The sequence below is a fragment of the Schistocerca cancellata genome, chromosome 1 (assembly GCF_023864275.1).
Source record: "Schistocerca cancellata isolate TAMUIC-IGC-003103 chromosome 1, iqSchCanc2.1, whole genome shotgun sequence".
NCBI lineage: Eukaryota > Metazoa > Arthropoda > Insecta > Orthoptera > Acrididae > Schistocerca > Schistocerca cancellata.
Genome location: NC_064626.1, coordinates 986461002 through 986483154, shown reverse-complemented (window position 1 = coordinate 986483154; position 22153 = coordinate 986461002). Strand labels below are relative to the sequence as shown.

Below are 22153 nucleotides of genomic sequence, written 5' to 3'. Positions count from 1 at the left end.
TTCAAAGAACTGTACTGTATCATTAAACAGTTTGTCCTACTCCACAAAATTTTGCCCCTCATATCAAATGACACTGATATTTCTTTCTTAATTTGTTCAGAGACAAAAATTCATTTACCTTTGCCTTTGGTTAAAAAACCTACAACGTTCCACTGCAGTTAACTTCCCACTCCATTTTTGCCAAAATTACAATCAACTTGCCAGTACATGAATTCCATGGTGAATGTAGAACAAGTTCAATAATTGTTACTGAAAATAAAATAACTTCCTTGATTTTATAAATGTGATGTGGGCATTATACAGCTGAGTGCAGAAGTCACATCTGCCAGCAGGAAATGCACATTTTGGATCAAAGTCAAAGCCATTATATATGCTTGAGCTGTTACTGTATGTGAAAACTTTTGTTATGCGTATCATTATATGCAAATAGCAGGCAAGCTACTTCAGAAAATTAATAATAGAGTAAACTGACTTAACATTTAACATTACCTTCCTGACAATCACTAGTAAATGGGGAGAGAAATGTAGGAAAATTTTATTGATTTACAGAATTGTAATAAAAAAATTTGATAACTCTGTAAGTCAGGGGTGTTAATAAATGAGTGAATAAGCGTGTTTACTGAATAAGGGCAAAAGTTGACAAATGCTGAAGAAGTTGCTACCTGTATAATTACATGGAAGTAGTGTTAATTGGATTTTTGATGTGTTACAGCAACAAGTCTATAATAAGAAACAGAAATTGTCAACTATTTTAAAACTCCGGGTTGGAATATCAACAATACTAGGAAAAGGATAGATTGGTACTCAAGATAAAGATGACCCTTTGAGTTGCAGACAGGCACAAAGAAAAGACTGTTCCACATTATAGCCTTCTTCAGCAAAGGAAAATCACCCCCCCCCCCCCCCCACACACACACAAAAGCAAGCCTCACACTCCACATGACTTACCATTGGCAACTCCAATCGGAATGCGGCTGTCACAAGAATAGCAATCTGGAGTGGTTGGGGTGGGGGGGGGGGAGGAGAGATAGCATGGTGTGGGTAGGGGGAGAGAAGAGTGCTGTCTGGCGGGACACACAGGAAGGACTGACGAGACTATGAGGTGCAGGTGGAAGGTGGGGTGTGGGGGAGAACATGGGAAGCAGAAGAAGTCAGGAGCAGGGAAGACGAAAGGATGGGCAGGTGTACTTGCAGGGGGCTACATACAATGAGGGTTCAAAGACATGAAAGAGGAGAAAGTGATAGGACAGAGGGCATGGAAACTGTTGGATGGTGGATGTGGGGACAGTACGTCACTGTAGGTTGAGGATGACATAATTTCGTCAGCAGAGTGCTGGCATGATTTCAGGAGCGGGAATCCACTTTCACAGCAGGTGGTGGAGGGGAGGATCCTGATGGCCTGGGTTGAGAAGCAGCCACTGAAAACAAGCATGCCCCCCCGATGCTCGCTTTCCAGTTGGAGCTACAAGTGGTAGAAGTCGTGTGTGCATGAGGTGTGCTTGCTTGTGTTAATGTGTGTGTGTTTTCTTTGCTGAAGAAGGCTTTAACCACAGCTATAATTTGTAACCATCTTTTTGCTGTGCCTGTCTGCAACTTAACGTGTCATCTTTGCACTGAGCAGTAATCAACCCTTTTCTTAACATTGTCAACTATGTGAAAATTGAAACTTCCTGGCAGATTAAAACTGCATGCCCAACCGAGACTAGAACTTGGGACCTTTGCCTTTCGCGGGCAAGTGCTCTACCATCTGAGCTACCGAAGCACAACTCACGCCCGGTTCTCACAGCTTTACTTCTGCCAGTACCTCGTCTCCTACCTTCCAAACTTTACAGAAGCTCTCCTGCGAACCTTGCAGAACTAGCACTCCTGAAAGAAAGGATACTGTGGAGACACGGCTTAGCCACAGCCTGGAGGTTGTTTCCAGAATGAGGTTCCATATCAGCGTACACTCCACTGCAGAGTGAAAATCTCATTATGTGAAAATTAATTTCTATTTAAAACTTATGTAACATTGTATCAATGAAAATATCAATTTCTGAAAATATAACTTAACTTGATAAATAAGAAAAATCCACCCACCACGCAACGGCAGGAGAACATACAAATAGAGGTATTAAAGTTTTCCTTTTATTTCTATATCTTTCATTTTCGGACCTGTCTATTTTTCATTGTCCTCTCCCACCTATATCACATGCAATGCACATAGGGTTCCCCTAATATTAACTCATGCACAATGTTTTTGTAGTAATCTCTGTCTTGCGTATTAATCTATCTTCCACATTTAAGCTCTCAGGTTTTCAAATTTCTTCCAGTGTAGCCTCAAATAATGTCTTTCCTTATTATCCAGTTTGGTAAGACTCCCCTGACCTGGACTACTGGAGTGTGTGTGTGTGTGTAGGTGTGTGTGTGTGTGTGTGTGTGTGTGTGTAGGTGTGTGTGTGTGTGTGTGTGTAGGTGTGTGTGTGTGTGTGTGTGTAGGTGTGTGTGTGTAGGTGTGTGTGTAGGTGTGTGTGTAGGTGTGTGTGTAGGTGTGTGTGTAGGTGTGTGTGTAGGTGTGTGTGTAGGTGTGTGTGTAGGTGTGTGTGTAGGTGTGTGTGTGTGTAGGTGTGTGTGTAGGTGTGTGTGTAGGTGTAGGTGTAGGTGTAGGTGTAGGTGTAGGTGTAGGTGTGTGTGTAGGTGTAGGTGTAGGTGTGTGTGTAGGTGTAGGTGTAGGTGTGTGTGTAGGTGTGTGTGTTTTAGGTGTAGGTGTGTAGGTGTAGGTGTGTGTGTGTCTGTAGGTGTGTGTGTCTGTAGGTGTGTGTGTCTGTAGGTGTGTGTGTCTGTAGGTGTGTGTGTCTGTAGGTGTGTGTGTCTGTAGGTGTGTGTGTCTGTAGGTGTGTGTGTGTGTGTGGAGGTGTGTGTGTGTGTGGAGGTGTGTGTGTGTGTGTGTGTGTGTGTGTGGAGGTGTGTGTGTGTGTGTGGAGGTGTGTGTGTGTGTGGAGGTGTGTGTGTGTGTGGAGGTGTGTGTGTGTGTGTAGGTGTGTGTGGAGGTGTGTGTGTGTGGAGGTGTGTGTGTGTGTGTGTGTGTGGAGGTGTGTGTGTGTGTGTGTGGAGGTGTGTGTGTGTGTGGAGGTGTGTGTGTGTGTGGAGGTGTGTGTGTGTGTGGAGGTGTGTGTGTGTGTGGAGGTGTGTGTGTGTGGAGGTGGAGGTGTGTGTGTGTGGAGGTGTGTGTGTGTGGAGGTGTGTGTGTGTGGAGGTGTGTGTGTGTGGAGGTGTGTGTGTGTGGAGGTGTGTGTGTGTGGAGGTGTGTGTGTGGAGGTGTGTGTGTGGAGGTGTGTGTGGAGGTGTGTGTGGAGGTGTGTGTGTAGGTAGGGGGGCACATTCAATAGTTTTCATAGTTTCGTTTCCATATGTACAATACCAAGATTAATTATCACACAAATGCCTGTTGAGACAATGTAAGATCAACTGACAATTTCAAGACCAATATTTTTGTGACTAACATATAAATGCGCCTTCTTTTAATGGCATGACAACATGACATTACTGTAATGAGTTTATAGAGTATATGATAACTGCAGATACAAATGGAAATTGAGACTTGATCCAACCTTCACGTGGTGACTGTCTCTGGGCTGATTATTTTTGCAAAAACGCTTCAACAGTACTTACAAATGAGCAAAATTATAAATGTTAATCACTGCATATTCAGATATTTTTACAGAACAAACATAAGATTATACTTTATATTATTACAGGGTGTATACAGGGACAAGGAAAAAAAATTCCCGGATTATTCCCGGATATCTCGTTTAAAAAATATGCTTTTTCCCGGGCGACCTACTGTCACTTAGCACAGAAAAAGTTCCCTCGGAACTATAAAACTTGCCAATCCCTTGAATGGTTAACGTTTCATATAATCGCGTAGAATTTCCCGGAAAAAAAAGAAAAGCCGGAGCAGAGAAGTTTTGGAAAGACCTTTGATTTGCAGCAACATATACGCTGCATATTTTCGTATTACGAAAGTATAAATTCTAATTGCACCAAACACAGCGCGTTAGTTTGCGGAGCGTTGAAACCGAGGTTGCGATGTCCCTTTGTAAGCGAGTCATATCTCAAGCCACGAGATCTCGCCAGCCGATGACAGCAGCTATTCAGAGCATAGGGCACGTGTTATAGTCAGTCACTAGCAAGATTACTGGTTACATAGCGCGAACACACAAGAGGAAAAGTTAACGGTTTACATTAATGTACACAGTACCGTATATCTACAAGAAAAGCTAAGCTTTCACGTGTAATATTGGTCTTTTTTTGGTGTGATATACTTTAAGATACATCACACAAATGTGCCAGTAAATTTAAAATTGTGACATAAATGCCTCGGCTCGAAATTCTTGAAGTGGCTGGTCCTCAAACTGTTCAGTTTCGAACGCTCTGTGATTTAGATATCCATCCCACATTCACACACGTAACATAATTCATCTTGCGTAAAAAGAAATTTACTTTGAAAGTAACGCTTCTCTAACCACCGTTCGCAATACTGTTAGTTATAGGTTCGATTTACCAGTTGCCAGAGAGCGCCAAAAACGAATTATTGTGCGTGTGCAACTGCAGTGGTGTAGGAAGCCCGCATGTTCATGTGTATAAAGCACTAAGAGAGCTTACACTACACCATAAAAGAAACAGGGCATCAGAGGATACTCCAAAAGGCATCAAAATTTCGTGAATCATACTAAAATGCATAATTCGGCTTGAAGTGCACATTGGTTTTTTCCAGATTCACAATGAAGTAGGTCCCAACTGATATTAAGCTTTTCAGTGTGGTTTTTGGGATGTAAATTTTCTTGGAGTACCAGTACTCTACGATCTCATGTTTGGTTCTTTATTATGGCATAATGCCATACATGGCAGAAGATGATAACGTGCACTTGAAAGTCACCGAACAGTTGGAAGTACCCAAAATTGTTAAATGAAACACTTCGTTTCAAATAAAATGATTGCCTCAGCGGAATTTCTTTAGCAGACTTGCAAAAATAACTTCATTCTTCTGCAAGGTGATTAATGCTTGACTGCTACTAACTTGGAAAGAAAATAAAATCAGAAACTGAAATTAATAATATATTTTTGCCCTCTGTAATTATGTGAATGCATTTTAATTCACTTGATAGCTCCCGGCCACAGAAATCCGTTTTGTTTTCATTTGACGTGGGAGCTGTACACGAAGAGAAGCAGCGAAATCACTTAACGTAAACACGGGTCACGTGGAGACTAACCCCCTCCCCACTACAACTCAGACAACTCTGTGCATGCGCGAATCTGGCAGCTAGGGCGCGCGAGAAAAATTTTTCTCGTTTGCATCTGGCTGCTTGCTGCTACTACCGATGCAGCTAACAGCCAAACTTCAAGAAGCGGGAAGCGAGACAAGGTACTGCTTATACGCGAGTCAAATGCGCATGCGCAACAGACCGCTGGCAACTGCTCAAACGAACCTAATGTGAACAGTTGTGACGTCATGCTCATAGCAAGCAGTTTATTGTTACGAAGAATTACAGTCTGCGCCCTATGGCCTTTAACATATTTTTGCTATCTGTAGACGCTTGTGCGTGCACGGAATTTTGTTGTCGTAAAATGCACATTTCCTTTGCCACTACAGTTTTATTTTTTTCCCTCTCGTTTATATTTTATTGCTGCAGTATCATTCTCCAGTAGCAGGATACAATAACATTGTTTGCTAGAGAATCAATTCTGCAGTCAAAACTACAAAAATGTAACTGAAAGCTAAAACAATGAAAAATTCCCGGAATTCCGAACAATTCCCGGAATTCCGAAAAATTCCCGGGTTTTTCCCGGTTTTCTCCCGGATGAAAAAATTCCCGGGTTTTTCCCGGAATTCCCGGTTGTCCCGGGTCGTATACACCCTGTGTTAACAAGAAAATTCATTAGGAACACGAGAGAAAATGAGATAGTAAAACAAATTGGGCAGCTACATCTACACGATTACTCCGCTATTCACAATTAAGTGCCTGGCAAAGCGTTCAATAAACCACCTTCAAGCTGTCTATCTACCGTTCCATTCTAGAATGGCGCACAGGAAAAGCAAGCACTTAAATATTTCTTTGCGAGCCCCGATTTCTCTTATTTTATCGTGATGACAATTTCTTCCTATATAGGTGGGTGCCAATAGAATGTTTTCGCAATTGCAGGAGAAAACTGGTGATTGAAATTTCATGAGAAGATCCCATCACAATGAAAAACGCCTTCATTTAATGACTGCCACCCCAATTCATGTATCATGTCTGTGGCACTACCTCCCCTATTTCACGGTAATACAAAATGAGCTGTCCTCCTTTGTACTTTTTTGATGTCATCCGTCAGTCCTACCTGATGCAGATCCCACACTGCAAAGCAATACTCCAGAATACGGCGGACAAGTGTGATGTAAGCAGTCTCTTTAGTAGACCTGTTGCACCTTCTACGTGTTCTGCCAACAAATCACAGTTTTTGCTTTGCTCTACCCACAACATTATCCATGTGATCGTTCCAATTTAGGTTATTTGTAATTGTAATCCCTAAATATTTAGCTGAATTTACAGCCCTCAGATTTTTTCTGACTTTTCACATAGATGAAATTTAGTAGATTTCTTTTAGTGTTCATGTGAATAACTTCACACTTTTCTTCAACCAGGGTCAATTGCTACTTTTCGCACCATACAGATAGCTTATCCAAATCTTTTTGCAATTCGTTTTGGTCATCTGATGACTTTACAAGATGGTAAATGACAGCATCATCTGCAAACAATCTAAGATGGCTACTGAGATTGTTTCCTATATCATTAATATAGATCTGGAACAATAGAGGGCCTATAACACTTCCTTGGGAAATGCCAGATATTACTTCTGTTTTACTTGATGACATTCCATCTTTTACAACGAACTGTGACCTTTCTGACAGGAAATCTCAAATCCAGTAGCACAACTGAGGCGATATACCATAGGCACGCAGTTTGGTTAAAAGACTGCTTGTAAGGAACGATTCGAAAGCCTTCTAGAAATCTAAAAATATGGAATTACTTCATGAGTATAAAGAGCTAGTTTTGTAAGAATGATATTTTCTGAATCCATGCCGACTATGTGTCAATAAATCGTTTTCTTCTAGGTGCTTCATAATGTTCGAACACAGTATATGTTCCAATACGCTACTGCAAATCCATGTTAGTGATATGGGCCTGTAATTCAACGCATTACTCCTACTACCCTTTTTGGGTATTGGTGTGACTTGAGTAATTTTCCAGTGTTTAGGTATGGATCTTTCTGTGAGCAAGAGGTTGTATATAATTGCTAAATGTGGAGCTATTGTTTTAGCATACTCTGACAGGTATACAATCTCGACCAGAAGCCTTGACTTTACTAAGTGATTTACACTGCTTTGCGACACCGAGGATATCTAATTCTATGTTTCTTATCTTGGCAGTTGTTCTTGATTGGAATTCAACTTCGTTTTTTTTTTTTTTTTTTTTTTTTTTTTTTTTTTTTTTTTTTTTTTAAATTCCGTGGGACCAAATCCATGGTCATGGAACGAGTCAATACATGAAATTATAACACGATATTAGAAACAGATAAAATGAAATATAAAAAAAACATTCAGGTGACAAGTCTTAAGTTTAAATGAAGACAATCAACAATGTAACACTGGAATTTGCTTAATTTCGTAGCTGTTCCAGGAGCTCCTCGATGATGATGATGATGTTTGGTTTGTGGGGCGCTCAACTGCGTGGTTATCAGCGCCTGTACAATTACCCAGTCTTTGCTCAGTCCAATTTCGCCACTTTCCTGGATGATGATGAAATGATGAGGACAACACAAACACCCAGTCATCTCGAGGCAGGTGAAAATCCCTGACCCCGCCGGGAATCGAACCCGGGACCCCGTGCTCGGGAAGCGAGAACGCTACCGCGAGACCACGAGCGGCGGACGAGCTCCTCGACAGAATAGGAGTAGTGAGCCATGAGGAAACTCTTCAGTTTAGACTTAAAAGAGTTTGGGCTACTGCTAAGATTTTTGAGTTCTTGTGGTAGCTTATTGAAAATGGATGCAGCAGAATACTGCACTCCTTTCTGCACAAGAGTCAAGGAAGTGCATTCTACATGCAGATTTGATTTCTGCCTAGTATTAACTGAGTGAAAGCTGCTAACTCTTGGGAATAGGCTAATATTGCTAACAACAAACGACATTAAAGAAAATATATACTGTGAGGGCAATGTCAGAATTCCCAGATTTTTTAATAGGGCTCGACAAGAGGTTCTCGAACTTACACCACATATAGCTTTAACAGCCCGTTTTTGAGCCAAAAATACCCTTTTTGAACCAGAAGAATTACTCCAAAAAATAATACCATATGACATAAGCGTATGAAAATATGCGAAGTACACTACTTTTCGTGTTGAAGTGTCACTTATTTCAGATACTGTTCTAATGGTAAATAAAGCAGCATTTAGTTTCTGAACAAGATCCTGGACATGGGCTTTCCACAATAGCTTACTATCTATCCGAACGCCTAGGAATTTGAACTGTTCCGTCTCGCTTATAATATGCCCATTCTGTCTGATCAAAATATCGGTTCTTGTTGAATTGTGAGTTAGAAACTGTAAAAACTGAGTCTTACTGTGATTTAGCATCAAATTATTTTCCACAAGCCATGAACTTATTTCATGAACTACATTATTTGATACTGTTTCAATATTACACACAAGATCCTTCACTATCAAGCTGGTGTCATCAGCAAACAGAAATATTTTTGCATCACCTGTAATACTAGAAGGTGTATCATTTATATAAATAAGAAACAGCAGTGGCCCCAGCACCGACCCTTGGGGAACGTCCCACTTAACAGTGCCCCATTGGGACTGAACATCACTACCACTCTCAATATTGTGGAGAATTACCTTCTGCTTTCTGTTCTTAAAGTAAGAGGCGAACCAATTGTAAGCTACTCCCCTTACTCCATAATGGTCCAACTTCTGCAGTAATATTTTGTGGTCAACACAGTCAAAAGCCTTCGTTAAATCAAAGAAAACACCTAGCGTTCGCAACCTTTTATTTAATCCATCCAAAACCTCACAGAGAAAAGAGAATATAGCATTTTCAGTTGTTAAACCATTTCTAAAACCAAACTGAACATTTGACAGCAAATTATGTGAATTTAAATGCTCCAGTAACCTTGTATATACAACCTTCTCGATAACTTTAGCAAACACCGATGGCATAGAAATAGGTCTAAAATTGTCAACATTATCAATGTCTCCCTTTTTATAAAGTGGCTTCACTACCAAGTATTTTAATCGGTCAGGAAACCGACCACTCCTAAAGGAAATACTGGGCTAACATACATAGAACAATACTTCAATATTCTGCTAGATACCCCGTCATATCCATGAGAGTTCTCGGTCTTCAGAGATTTAATTAATAACTCAATCTCCCTCTAGTCAGTATCATGGAGAAGCATTTCAGGTAACAGTCTCTGACAATTTTTTCTAAGAGCACTATATGATTCCCTGTTGGGACTAGGTTTCTATTTAGTTCACCTGCTATATTCAGAAAGTGATTATTAAATACTGTACATATATGCGACTTATCAGTAACACGGACATTCCCACTACGCACTGATTCTATATCCTCGACCTGTCTCTGCAGACCAGCAACTTCCTTTACGACTGACCATATGGTTTTAATTTTATCCTGAGACTTAGCTATTCTATCTGCATACCACATACTTTTTGCCTTCCTAATAACATTTTTAAGCACCTTACAATACTGTTTGTAATGGGCTGCTGCATTTAGATTTTGACTGTTTCTAACGTTTTGATATAATTGCCACTTTGTTCTACAAGATATTCTTATCCCTCTAGTCAGCCACCCAGGCTGCCTGTTTGTGCTAGTACCCTGTTTTAAACGTTCTAACGGAAAGCAACTTTCAAAGAGCATGAGAAAAGCATTATATTTATCGTCTACTGTATCAGCGCTATAAACATCTTGCCACTCTTGTTCCTTTACAGGGTTTACAAAGGTCTCTACAGCAACTGGATCAGCTTTCCTGAACAGCTGATGACTATATTTAACACGTGTTGCAGCATAAAGTTAAAATTTGCGCATCATGATCTGAAAGGCCATTCACCTTTTTGCTAACAGAATGCCCTTCTAGTAATGAGGAATGAACAAAATGTTGTCTATGGTTGTTCTACTGTTCCCTTGCACTCTCGTTGGAAAGAATACCGTTTGCATAAGATTATATGAATTAAAGAGGTCTACCAGCATTCTCTTCCTTGCACAATCACTTATACAATTAATATTGAAGTCACCACATATAACTAACTTTTTGTATTTCCTATAAAGTGAACCAAGAACCACCTCTAGCTTTAGCAAAAATGTTGTGAAATTGGAGTCGGGGGATCTATAAATGACAACAGTTATAAGTTTAGCTCCGTTAAATTTAACCACACCTGCACAACATTCAAACACCTTTTCAGTGCAATACTTTGAAACATCAATTGACTCAAATGCGATGCCGTTTTTCACATACATGGCTACTCCCCCACACCGCAAAGAGCTCCTCGAAAAGCAGCCAGCCAACCTGTATCCTGGTAAAGGAAGCCTCTGAATTATCTCCTTATTTAAGAAGTGTTCAGATATACCAATAATTTCAGAGTCAACATCTATAAGCAGTTCACTAACTTTATCTCTAATACCTTGTATATTTTGATGAAATATACTAATTCCCTCATTACTCGGATACCTAAGCTTTATCAAAAGTGATTCCCTTGTTAGAGAGACTTCCCTTAAGCAGGAATACCTATCAGCTGACTTCAATCTAAGAAAGGTGCAGCTCTAACACCCACTACCGCAGGAATTTTCCCACGAGTGATCCCACCAACCCCACCTATGCTGTCACCTATAAGCTTTGCCAACCTCCCCTTCCCATACCTGTTGAGGTGCAGGCCGTGTCTAGCGAAACCCGTCCTGCTAATAGACTCCACCAACACCACTGAAATGTGACCCATGCTTTCTGTTATCAGCGCACCCCCAAGTCTCATGTTATTACGCCTGACGGCTGTATTAAGATGAGGTCGATCGTGATGCTGTCTTCTTTGTTGTAGGAGTTTCAGAAAACAGTGATTAATAACTGTGCCTTAGTCGCGCTGTCATCAGTGACTTCATCGTTTTTATCACACAGTGAAGGCACTGATTGTGTCTTGCCACTGGTGTGCTTTATGTATGACCAAAATCTCTTTGGGTCTTCTGCCAGATTTCGAGACAGTGTTTCATTATGGAAATTATTAAAAGCATCTCGTATTGAAGTACATGCTGTATTTTGAACTTCTGTAAAACTTTGCCAGTCTTGGGGATTTTGCGTTCTTTGAAATTGGACATGCGTTTTTGCTGCTTCTGCAACAGCGATCTGACCATTTTCGTGTACTATGGAAGATCAGTACTGTCAAAGATGATGTGACTTACCAAACAAAAGTGCTGGCAGGTCGATAGGCACACAAACAAACACAAACATAGACACACAAACATACACAAAAAATTCAAGCTTTCACAATCAACTGTTGCTTCGTCAGGAAAGAGGGAAGGAGAGGGAAAGACGAAAGGATGTGGGTTTTCAGGGAGAGGTTAAGGAGTCATTCCAATCCCGGGAGCGGAAAGACTTGCCTTAGGGGGAAACAAGGACAGGTATACACTCGCGCACACACACACACACACACACACATATCCATCTGCACATACACAGACACAAGCAGACATTTGTAAAGGCAAAGAGTTTGGGCAGAGATGTCACTCGAAGTGGAAGTAAAGAGGCAAATATGTTGTTGAATGACAGGTGAGGTATGAGTGGCGGCAACTTGAAATTAGCGGAGGTTGAGGCCTGGTGGATAATGAGAAGAGAGGATATACTGAAGGGAAAGTTCCCATCTCCGGAGTTCTGACAGGTTGGTGTTAGTGGGAAGTATCCAGATAACCCAGACGGTGTAACACTGTGCCAAGATGTGCTGGCCGTGCACCAAGGCATGTTTAGCCACAGGGTGATCCTCATTACCAACAAACACTGTCTGCCTGTGTCCATTCATGCGAATGGACAGTTTGTTGCTGGTCATTCCCACATAGAATGCGTCACAGTGCAGGCAGGTCAGTTGGTGAATCACGTGGGTGCTTTCACACGTGGCTCTGCCTTTGATCGTGTACGCCTTCCGGGTTACAGGACTGGAGTAGGTGGTGGTGGTGGGAGGATGCATGGGACAGGTTTTACACCGGGGGCGGTTACAAGGGTAGGAGCCAGAGGGTAGGGAAGGTGGTTTGGGGATTTCATAGGGATGAACCAAGAGGTTACGAAGGTTAGGTGGACAGCGGAAAGACACTCTTGGTGGAGTGGGGAGGATTTCATGAAGGATGGATCTCATTTCGGGGCAGGATTTGAGGAAGTCATATCCCTGCTGGAAAGCCACATTCAGAGTCTGATCCAGTCCCGGAAAGTATCCTGTCACCAGTGGGGCACTTTTAGGGTTCTTCTGTGGGAGGTTCTGGGTTTGAAGGGATGAGGAAGTTGCTCTGGTTATTTGCTTCTGTACCAGGTCGGGAGGGTAGTTGCGGGATGCGAAAGCTGTTGTCAGGTTGTTGGTGTAATGCTTCAGGGATTCCGGACTGGAGTAGATTCGTTTGCCACGAAGACCTAGGCTGTAGGGAAGGGACCGTTTGATGTGGAATGGCTGGCAGCTGTCATAATGGAGGTACTGTTGCAGCATTTTTAAATAGATATACTTTGAATTTCTTTTTGATGGTTGTAGGTGTTACAGCATTCAGCCTAGCTGCAACTGCCTTGTAGTCACCAATCCCAGCATTCGTCACGATACTCACTATTTGTTCAGCATTATTTGTTGCTAAAAGGTCAAGTATGCTTTCGCAACCATTTACGCTTCGAGTGGGCTCATGAACTAATTGTTCAAAATAATTTTCTGAGAAGGCATTCAGTAAAATTCTGGATGACAATTTATGCTTTCTGCTAGCTTTAAACGTATAATTTTTCCAGCATATCGAGGGTAGATTGAAGTCACCACCAACTATAATTGTATGAGTGTGGTGCCTATTTCTAATCAGACTGAAATTCCCTTTGAACTGTTCAGCAACTATATTTTCTGAGTCAGAAAAACGATCCAATTAATAGTTTAGTCCGATTGTCAAGTATAACCTCTACCCATACTATTTCGCAGGAACTATCTATTTCAAATTCATTACAAGGCAAACTACTTCTGACAGAAATAAATACTTCACCACCAACTGTGTTTAATCTATCCTTTCTAAACACCGTTATATCGTTTGAAAAAAATTTTGGCTGAACTTATTTCCAGCTCTGGCCACTTTTTTGTACCTGTAACTATTTAAGCTTCAGTGCTTTCTATTAGGGCTTGGAGCTCTGGTTCTTCCCCAACACAGCTATGACAATTTACAACTACAATACCAATTGTTCTAGAACTAACTTACTGTGATTTTACCTGTCCCCTTTTAGACGGACACCCTTTCTGTGGTTCCCTGGGACCCTCTAACCCAAAAAACCATTAAGTCCCTTCCACACGGCCCCTGCTACCCCTGTAGCCGCTTCCTGTGTGTAGTGGACTCCTGACCTATTAAGTGGAACCCGGAAACCCACCACCCGATGTCGCAAGTCAAGGAATCTGCAGTCTTCACAGTCACAGAACTGCCTGAGCCTCTGATTCAGACCCTCCACTCGGCTTTGCACCATAGGACCACAGTCGGTTCTATCGACAATGCTGCAGTTGGTGAGCTCAGCCTTAATCTCACAAGCAAGACTGGCAGTCTTTACCATTTCCGCTAGCCACCCGAAATCAGAGAGAATCTCATCCTATCCAAAGCGACACACAACACTGGTACCGACATGAGCCACCACCTGCAGTTGGCGGCACCCTGTACTCTTCATGGCATCCGGAAGCACCCTTTCCACATCCAAAATGACTCCTCCCGGTATGCACACAGATTGCACACTGGCTTCCTTCCCCTCCTTGGCAGCCATGTTCCTAAGGGGACCCATTACATGCCTGATGTTTGAGTCCCAACTACCAGCAAATCTACATGCCCAGACCCTGCAGGCCGAGAAGCTTGCTCTGGAACAGGGTGGATGACTGCACCTGGCTCAGAGACATTGTCAGCCACAGATAACACTCGAAACCTGTTTGCCAAATGAACTGGGTAGGCCCTGCAATCGGCCCACTGGAAAGTTTTTCGCTGCCTGCCAGACTTTGGAATGATCTCCTACTCGACCACGGGTGAGGGGTCAACCTCAGTGCAGGCAGTATCTCGGGCGGCCACAGCAGTGGGCCAAATGGGGGATACGTGGGACGTGCTCGACGTCCCTCGCATCCTTGGTGTGTCACCTTACAGGCCAAAAGCTGTATTTGTGACAGTCTTTTTGTTGTGCCTATCTGCGACTCAGCATCTCCGCTATATATGGTGAGTAGTAACTTTCCTTTTCACAATATTGTTAAAATAATAGTGACACTACAAGAACTGTTAAGCTAGAAGTGATTTTTTCGAAGGTCAATTGCAATTATGTGACTATTATCTAGTGCAAAACCCAAATTCTCATCCCTGGGGAAAGGAGCTGGGAAAGCACTGTGATGAATAACTCCCATGTTCCAACAGTGCCCACATGGGATTTGTATTTCCTAGCAGCAGCACTGTGAGACACTGGTGTGCTACATAAAGGGTGAAGCTGTCCCTGCACTGGCCACAGGACAGAAATGCACTGTGATGTCTTGGGTTTGAGTTGGAGGTCACACCAACTGTCAGGCCAGCATGGCCATCACTGTCTCTGTGTGGAGGGGTAATTTAAGCTGGCAGATGACTGAAGTGTTGACAAATGTAGTGGGACTCCATGCCAGCTGTTGTCACCAGTTATGCCGTAGATACTAGCAATGCTCCTTTTGAGGAATTTTTGAGGCAGCTCTATTATTCGGATAATTACTACTAAATGCAAACCGGTAGTTTGTTAAATCCACACTCAGGGCCGTGTGTTGATAAGTTGTAATCCAAACAAATCATGTGTGATACTTATTGTGTGCTTAAAAAATATTGTGAAACATAGGGCATGTATCCAACTCAGTCCGATCACTATCCTACAGCCCTGAAACAGTATGTATGTGGATGTAGATAAACATGACAGTCACTAGGGATTAAAACATGGTCTTTTGGTCAGGGAATAAAATTGCCAGCCACCAGACCACAGGAGAGGTAACAAAAAAATTTATGAACTCTTAATATACAACATTTTTGGCAAATAACAGTTTAGAATCCAAAGCCCAATGTCAAACAAGCAGACTACATTCACCTAGATAGATGATAGAATATCATCATCATCATCATCATCTATTTAACAAAATAATAATCAGAAAGTAGTTGGTACTATAAGCAGATCACAAACTTAATAGCAAATCTTTAATTTTAGACTTAATAAAGTGCCTTACTTAGGTACAGTTGCAGTACACGTATCTACGCCGTGGGTTATTTAAAATTAGAAACTATACATTTTCATTCACTAATTAGCTATTGTATCATTTTTTAGGAAAATTCTAGTAACAGTGATAAATTTCCAGAAAAGAATTGTAAGATACAGTTTTTAAAGGAATATTTCTTACTGATACCATTAACATTCTCTGGAAATACAAATATTTCTCTTTTATCAATGAAACAGTGTGGAAAGCCAATTATGATTCTAGGACCAAAAACAGCCTGTACAAAGTGGTTTAACATTTATAAAGAAAGAGATCAGATTTATGGACATATCTTTACTCACAAACCTGTCATAGCATATTAAATATCTTGTGCACAATAAAGTCACATTCAAGAATGAATTAAAGAATTTTCTAATAGGCACATCCAACACCATTGAAGAGTATCCTCATACTGACTTAAGCATTGTAATATATAATGTTTTATGAAGTTGAGTCATTCTATTGTACCACACTTCAGTAAAATCTATATCTTTGATTTATCCTCAAATTACAGGGAGCACACTCAATGGAATGAGAAGCTTCAATCAGCTGGATAACAAAGACATAATACTCATTGAAGTGCAGACCAAAAACGAATTTCAAAACTGAAATTTCAAATTGCTATAGCTCACATTTTTTCCAGTTTCAAAAAGATCTTTACATAATTTCTTTCCACTAAATCTTGACTATGTTGCATATCTGGTGAAATAACCTTAACATCTCACAAAATACTCTTAAGTGTCCATAAAAAAAAGAAAGGCTCATTAATAATTAATTAAACTTTTGAATTTATGTTTTAATTAACGGAAATACTTACCATTGTCATCAAGAAATCTAGGAATACAGACTGTCCTTCCACGTAACTGTGATCAGGAAAAGAAGATAAGAGATCAGCCAGAGAACCCCCACCAAATAAAGCTCCCAATAATGCATCTTGGGAGTAGGCAGGGAAAGACTGAAAGTAAAAACAATAACAATGTGATGTTTGTGAAACTTACATCTGCAACAATAATAATTAAATCAATCTTTTACCTCTCAATAACAATCACTGAAGTAAAGCACAATCATGGACAGAAAGAGGAAGTTTACGTACAACAAAAAGATAAAAATCACAAACAAAATATTGTATTCATAATGAATAAGAACAACATTGGAAATTATCAAGACCTATCTCTTTTTTGGGGAAGGACGTGGTGGCAAATTCCTCAGCAATATGGAAAGCGAGCAGCTTACACTGCAATATTTTACTCAATTACCAACTATAGATGCTTTTGAAAAATTATTTCGTCATATGCAGCAGATTTCAGGATACTTCAACCACTCATTATTCAATAACCCTGTAGAGGCCCTATATGTGGTGCTTTAACGACAACAATTTAGATTTACAACCACTGCTTGAAGATTTGGTAAGCACTGGCAAACAGCATATGGAGCAGAAGGATCTGGCATATTTGTTGATCGAACAGTCCTTGGGTGTACTGCTGGTTCATAGTGTCCAGCAGACACAATGTTTCAGCAGTCAGACATGTTGCCATCGTCAGGTGCAGTGACGAGTTGACCTCCTGAGGACTTGCAACCAACTTATATTCCCCTCCCTCACCACCAGTTGTTCCCTCCATGGTTCAACACCCGAGGGCACACATTGACGAGTCACAGAGAAGCTTGTGTTGGTGTCTGTGATAGTGTTGATATAGTTGCTTTGTCCTCCTCATTCACCAGATCATTGTGTTTGCTGAACGTATTCTTTGTTACACCCAGTGCTGGTTTTACAAGTCTTGCTGACATTATGGCTACAGTCTGACTGATAAGAATATCCCTGGTGGGAATTTTGATGGATTCTCTAATGACACTGTCCCAGTATTTGGAAGTTTGTGCTAAAATCCTGGTAATTGCATATTCTCTAGCATGGTTTTCTGACAAACTGCTCAGTGACTGCCTAATTGTTGGGGTACATTGGCTGCTGGAGTTCTCAGCAACAAACTTTAATGGTGCACACTGTTTGTCCAATATATGTCTTGCCACACTGGCATGGAATCTGATACACCCTAGGCTTCCACAAACCAAGATCATCTTCCATACTCCCCAATAATGCTCATCTTTCATTAAGCAGGCAAAAGATAGTTCTTACACAGTGCTCTTTCAGTACGCGCAAGACTTTTCATGATAGTGTGCTGGTGTACCATATAAAGGCTGTGGTTATCTCTTCCTCTGTGATTTCTTCTGTCTCCATAGGTCGTAAAGTAATGATGGGCAAAGAGGATGCTTGAACTGCCATTTAGATTATCTATTTTTTTGGAACATAGTTCTGATGTGTTCTAGTTCCGAGGGCAGACACACTGCACCCAAGATGGTGTGCACCCTGTGTAATAGTATTTTTAGCAACCCATTCCTCTGCACAGGTTGGTGGTAGTTATCTGCATGCAAATACTGATCAATGTGAATTTTCTTCTACGCACTCTTCACCCCACCAATACAGCACTGGGTCTAATTAAGAAGACACTCCACAAATACAATGATCCAGTACACACGGCAACTACATCAACACTACCACAGACACCGACACAAATGTCTCTGCGACAGTCGATCCATGCCCTTGGGCAAGCACTGTGGAGGGAACGGCCTGTGGTGGTGGTGGTGGTGGTGGTGGTGGAGGTGGAGGTGGAGGTGGGGGAGAAAATGTCGGGTGCGTGCCCTCAGGAGCTCAGTTCATCAGTGCACCTGATGATGTTGACATGTCTGATGGCCGAAATATTGTGCCTATTGGACACTATGCCCTGGCAGTACACCAGTGGACTGTTCAAACAATGCTGCCTTGGTCATTAGCCACCTCTTTTGTTGCAGCCATATTAATTCAGTCATTCAGTTAAAACTATTGCACAATGACAACTTAGCTTATCCACTGCATGTGTGAATATGTTTATACTATTTCAAAAATTGACAATGGACACTACACTAAGCCACTTAAGTATTAGGATATTTATGGAAGAATCTAGTGCATCGATCTTCACATCTAAACCGACCAACTTTTCCACACAAACAGAAAAATCAACAAAAACAATAATAATAATAATAATAATAATAATAATAATAATAATAAATTGGAAAAAGAAAACACTACACGGCAAGCACCCGTATCATCTAACACAGCCACACATAGATCAAGACGCATCCAACACATGGCTAAGAAACGGCAATATATACAGTGAGACGGAAGGATTCATGATTGCAATACAGGATCAAACAATAAACACCAGATATTACAGCAAGCATATTATTAAAGATCCCAATACCACAACAGATAAATGCAGACTTTGCAAACAACAAATAGAAACAGTAGATCACATCACAGGCGGATGTACAATACTAGCAAATACAGAATACCCCAGAAGACATGACAATGTAGCAAAAATAATACATCAACAACTTGCCATAAAACATAAACTAATAAAACAACACGTTCCCACATACAAGTACACACCACAAAATGTACTGGAGAATGATGAATACAAATTATACTGGAACAGAACGATTACAACAGATAAAACAACACCACATAACAAACCTGACATCATACTCACCAATAAAAAGAAGAAATTAACACAACTAATTGAAATATCCATACCCAACACAACAAATATACAGAAGAAAACAGGAGAAAAAATTGAAAAATACATCCAACTGGCTGAGGAAGTCAAGGACATGTGGCATCAGGATAAAGTCGACATTATCCCAATTATACTATCAACTACAGGAGTCATACCTCACAATATTCACCAGTACATCAATGCAATACAGCTACATCCAAACTTATATATACAATTACAGAAATCCGTAATTATTGATACATGTTCAATTACCCGAAAGTTCCTAAATGCAATATAACATATACCATACAGTTACAAGGAAGTCACGCTTGACCGAGGTCCGCGTCACGTTCCATTTTTAACCAGACTTAAGTCTGAGAAAAAAAAGTCGATAATAATAATAATAGGAGGAGGAGGAGGAAGAAGAAGTAAGAAGTAAGTACAGTATCATTAACACAGATGGTCTCTGAAGAAACCAAATTGTCCCTCCACTGACTTTGTGGTGCACATCACACAATATCAAAGCAGAAAAACAGAGAAAGAAATCTTTAACCAATTAATGATTCCCATTATTTAGTGGAACTTCAATGGATTTAGGACACATTCCAGAGATACATAAATCCCAACATAATGAAGATCATTAAGATTTCTCAACACAAATGTCCTTTCAAAATGTCTGACTTTCATGTGCCAAACATCACACCCTTTGTAGGAAGGATTGCCTTAGTGGAGACAGGTTTAACTGCTATATCACTGTACTTTCCCTTGAAAACAGTTGGAAAGTACTACTTGTTACTTATGTGTCAATGAAAACAACTGGGTGCATATTATTTTCAAATTTAGGCTGTACTTGACACACAGACCAACAAGGAAATTCAAGTCCCTGATAGTAATCACCAAAAGGGATTTTAAGTACAGTGAACAATGTATAGCCAACTAGCTGTGTTGTAATAAACAGATAATATCCATGACAGGTGACAAGAAGTCACTATGCTACTAGGAATTAACAAGCAGCACTGAGAAACCATACGTCCAGAAATTGGCTGCAACTACGGCACCCATTTGAATGGCCACTGCTCAGTAAATAATTAAAACTCTAGGATAACATCATAGCTAGAGGTTCCGAGTTTATCGCTCCACTCCTGACACATTGGCAGTCATGCAGGATAATTATTGGACTGGGTGAACACTGTGCAGAACAATGGATCTAACATATTTTTGTGGCGTACAGATAGTTTGGGTAAAGACAACCCTATCAACTCAAACTGAGTATTCACCACACGAGAATTAGGAACTACTTTTTTTCCTGATGTGTATATCCAAATAGTACAGGCTGTGAAACAGCCATTAAAGTGAAGCACATCGTGTTGGGCAACATTTTCACGAACTGCGTGATACAGCTGTCTCTAGGCTGCAGTTCGGTGGTTGCCATTCATGCAGCAGACAGTTTGTTCATTGACATGGCCATGTAGAATGATGCATAGTGCTTGCGGCTCAATTTGTACATCATAGCTGCTTCCACAGGCAGCCCTCCTTTTGAGGGGGCAGGAGATGGCTGTGACAGGTCTGGGGTAGATGGTAGTGGGAGAATGTATGGGACAGGTCTTGCATCTACGTACAGGGTGTCACACTCAAATCTCCCTGATTTCAAAAACACAGAGAGGAAGGGGGGGGGGGGGGGGGAAGAAGAAAAAAAGAAAAGAAAAGAAGAAAAGCGCACGCACGCACGCACGCACGCACACACACACACACACACACACACACACACACACAAACACAAACAAGATGAGACAATGAAAAGTGCACCACATTGTAGAGCATCTCAAAGAATTTATTAATTTATCGTCAATACACCTCTACATGTGAACCATTTGTAGCATGAAGAATAGAGTGTGTATATTCAATTTCTTGCCAAGTTCTTTGTAACATTTTCTCTGTTATTGTTGTAATCGCATTAGTGATACGATGTCGCAATGTAGGAATATTGTCTACATTGGTCACATACATGCGGTCCTTCATGAATCCCCACATGAAGAAAGCAAGCGATGTAATGTCGGGTGAACGTGGTGGCCAGGCAATGGGTCCTCCGCGTCTTACCCAACAATTGGGAAATTTATTATCCAGGGACTTGTGAAGAGCCATTGACCAATGCAGCGGAGCCCCATCTTATTGAAAAATTATGTTGGGTTGCAAGTCTTATCTGAGGGTACACAAACTGCTCCAACATGTCGAGATACACTGATCCATTCACTGTTTGTTCCGCAAATAAGAACGGTCCAACAATCCTGTCATGCATTAGTCCACACCAGACGTTTAGTTTAGGGCTATCGTGAACATGCTCAATGACAACCTGCGGATTATGCGAACCCCAAATCTGAACATTATGCACATTGGTGTGACGTCATAAGCGAGTGACTGCGTGTGAGATCGCTCTCTAAGTTTTCATATATTTTTAAGTTTCAGGTACATATTTTAACGGTTTTTGTGATAATATTTACTATATAAGTGACGTATTAGTGGTTTCTTCATTCACATCTGCCTTTCTTGTGTTGTGACCTGATATTTGTGAGTGTTTCATATCGAGCAACTTAACCTCTTGCCTGTGTTTACATTCCGCGCTGACCAGTTGCAGCTGTAGCGGCGCTTCGAAAGCTAAGTACTAATTAATTGTTTGTGCATAGTGGTTTATTTAGGAACTTTAGTAGTCTTCAACCGGTGTTCTTGGCGTTTTCTGGTGAAATAATTTCAGAACAACCTTTTGGGAACTGTTTACAGCTTCGTTACTGTGTCATTAGACGTTTCTCTTTCTGTATTAGTCTTTTGTTATATTCACATTTGTTGTTTATTAATACTGTTAATAATAGTAGTTACTTCCCTTGTAGAGTAAGTTTGTGATTATTGTAGTCATGTTTTTAGCATCTTCTTATTGTAGTAGCGGAACTTAGAAAAAGTAAAATTTTACCATGAGTGAGAAGTGTGGGCTTTGCCGTAGGTTCGTGAGTAGTGGATTGCGGTGTGAGACTTGTTCGAAATATT

General features: G+C 40.9%; 1 protein-coding gene across 4 annotated transcripts in view; it reads right to left on the bottom strand.

Annotated features, from left to right (window-relative positions):
• LOC126088528 (large proline-rich protein BAG6-like) overlaps window positions 1-22153 on the bottom strand; it is a 252186-nt gene that overhangs the window by 47437 nt on the left and 182596 nt on the right. For all 4 annotated transcript variants that reach the window (XM_049906697.1, XM_049906721.1, XM_049906715.1 and 1 more), the window contains one exon: window positions 16351-16488. In XM_049906697.1, coding sequence (XP_049762654.1) covers window positions 16351-16488 — 138 coding nt within the window. The remainder of the gene's footprint in view (window positions 1-16350; window positions 16489-22153) is intronic.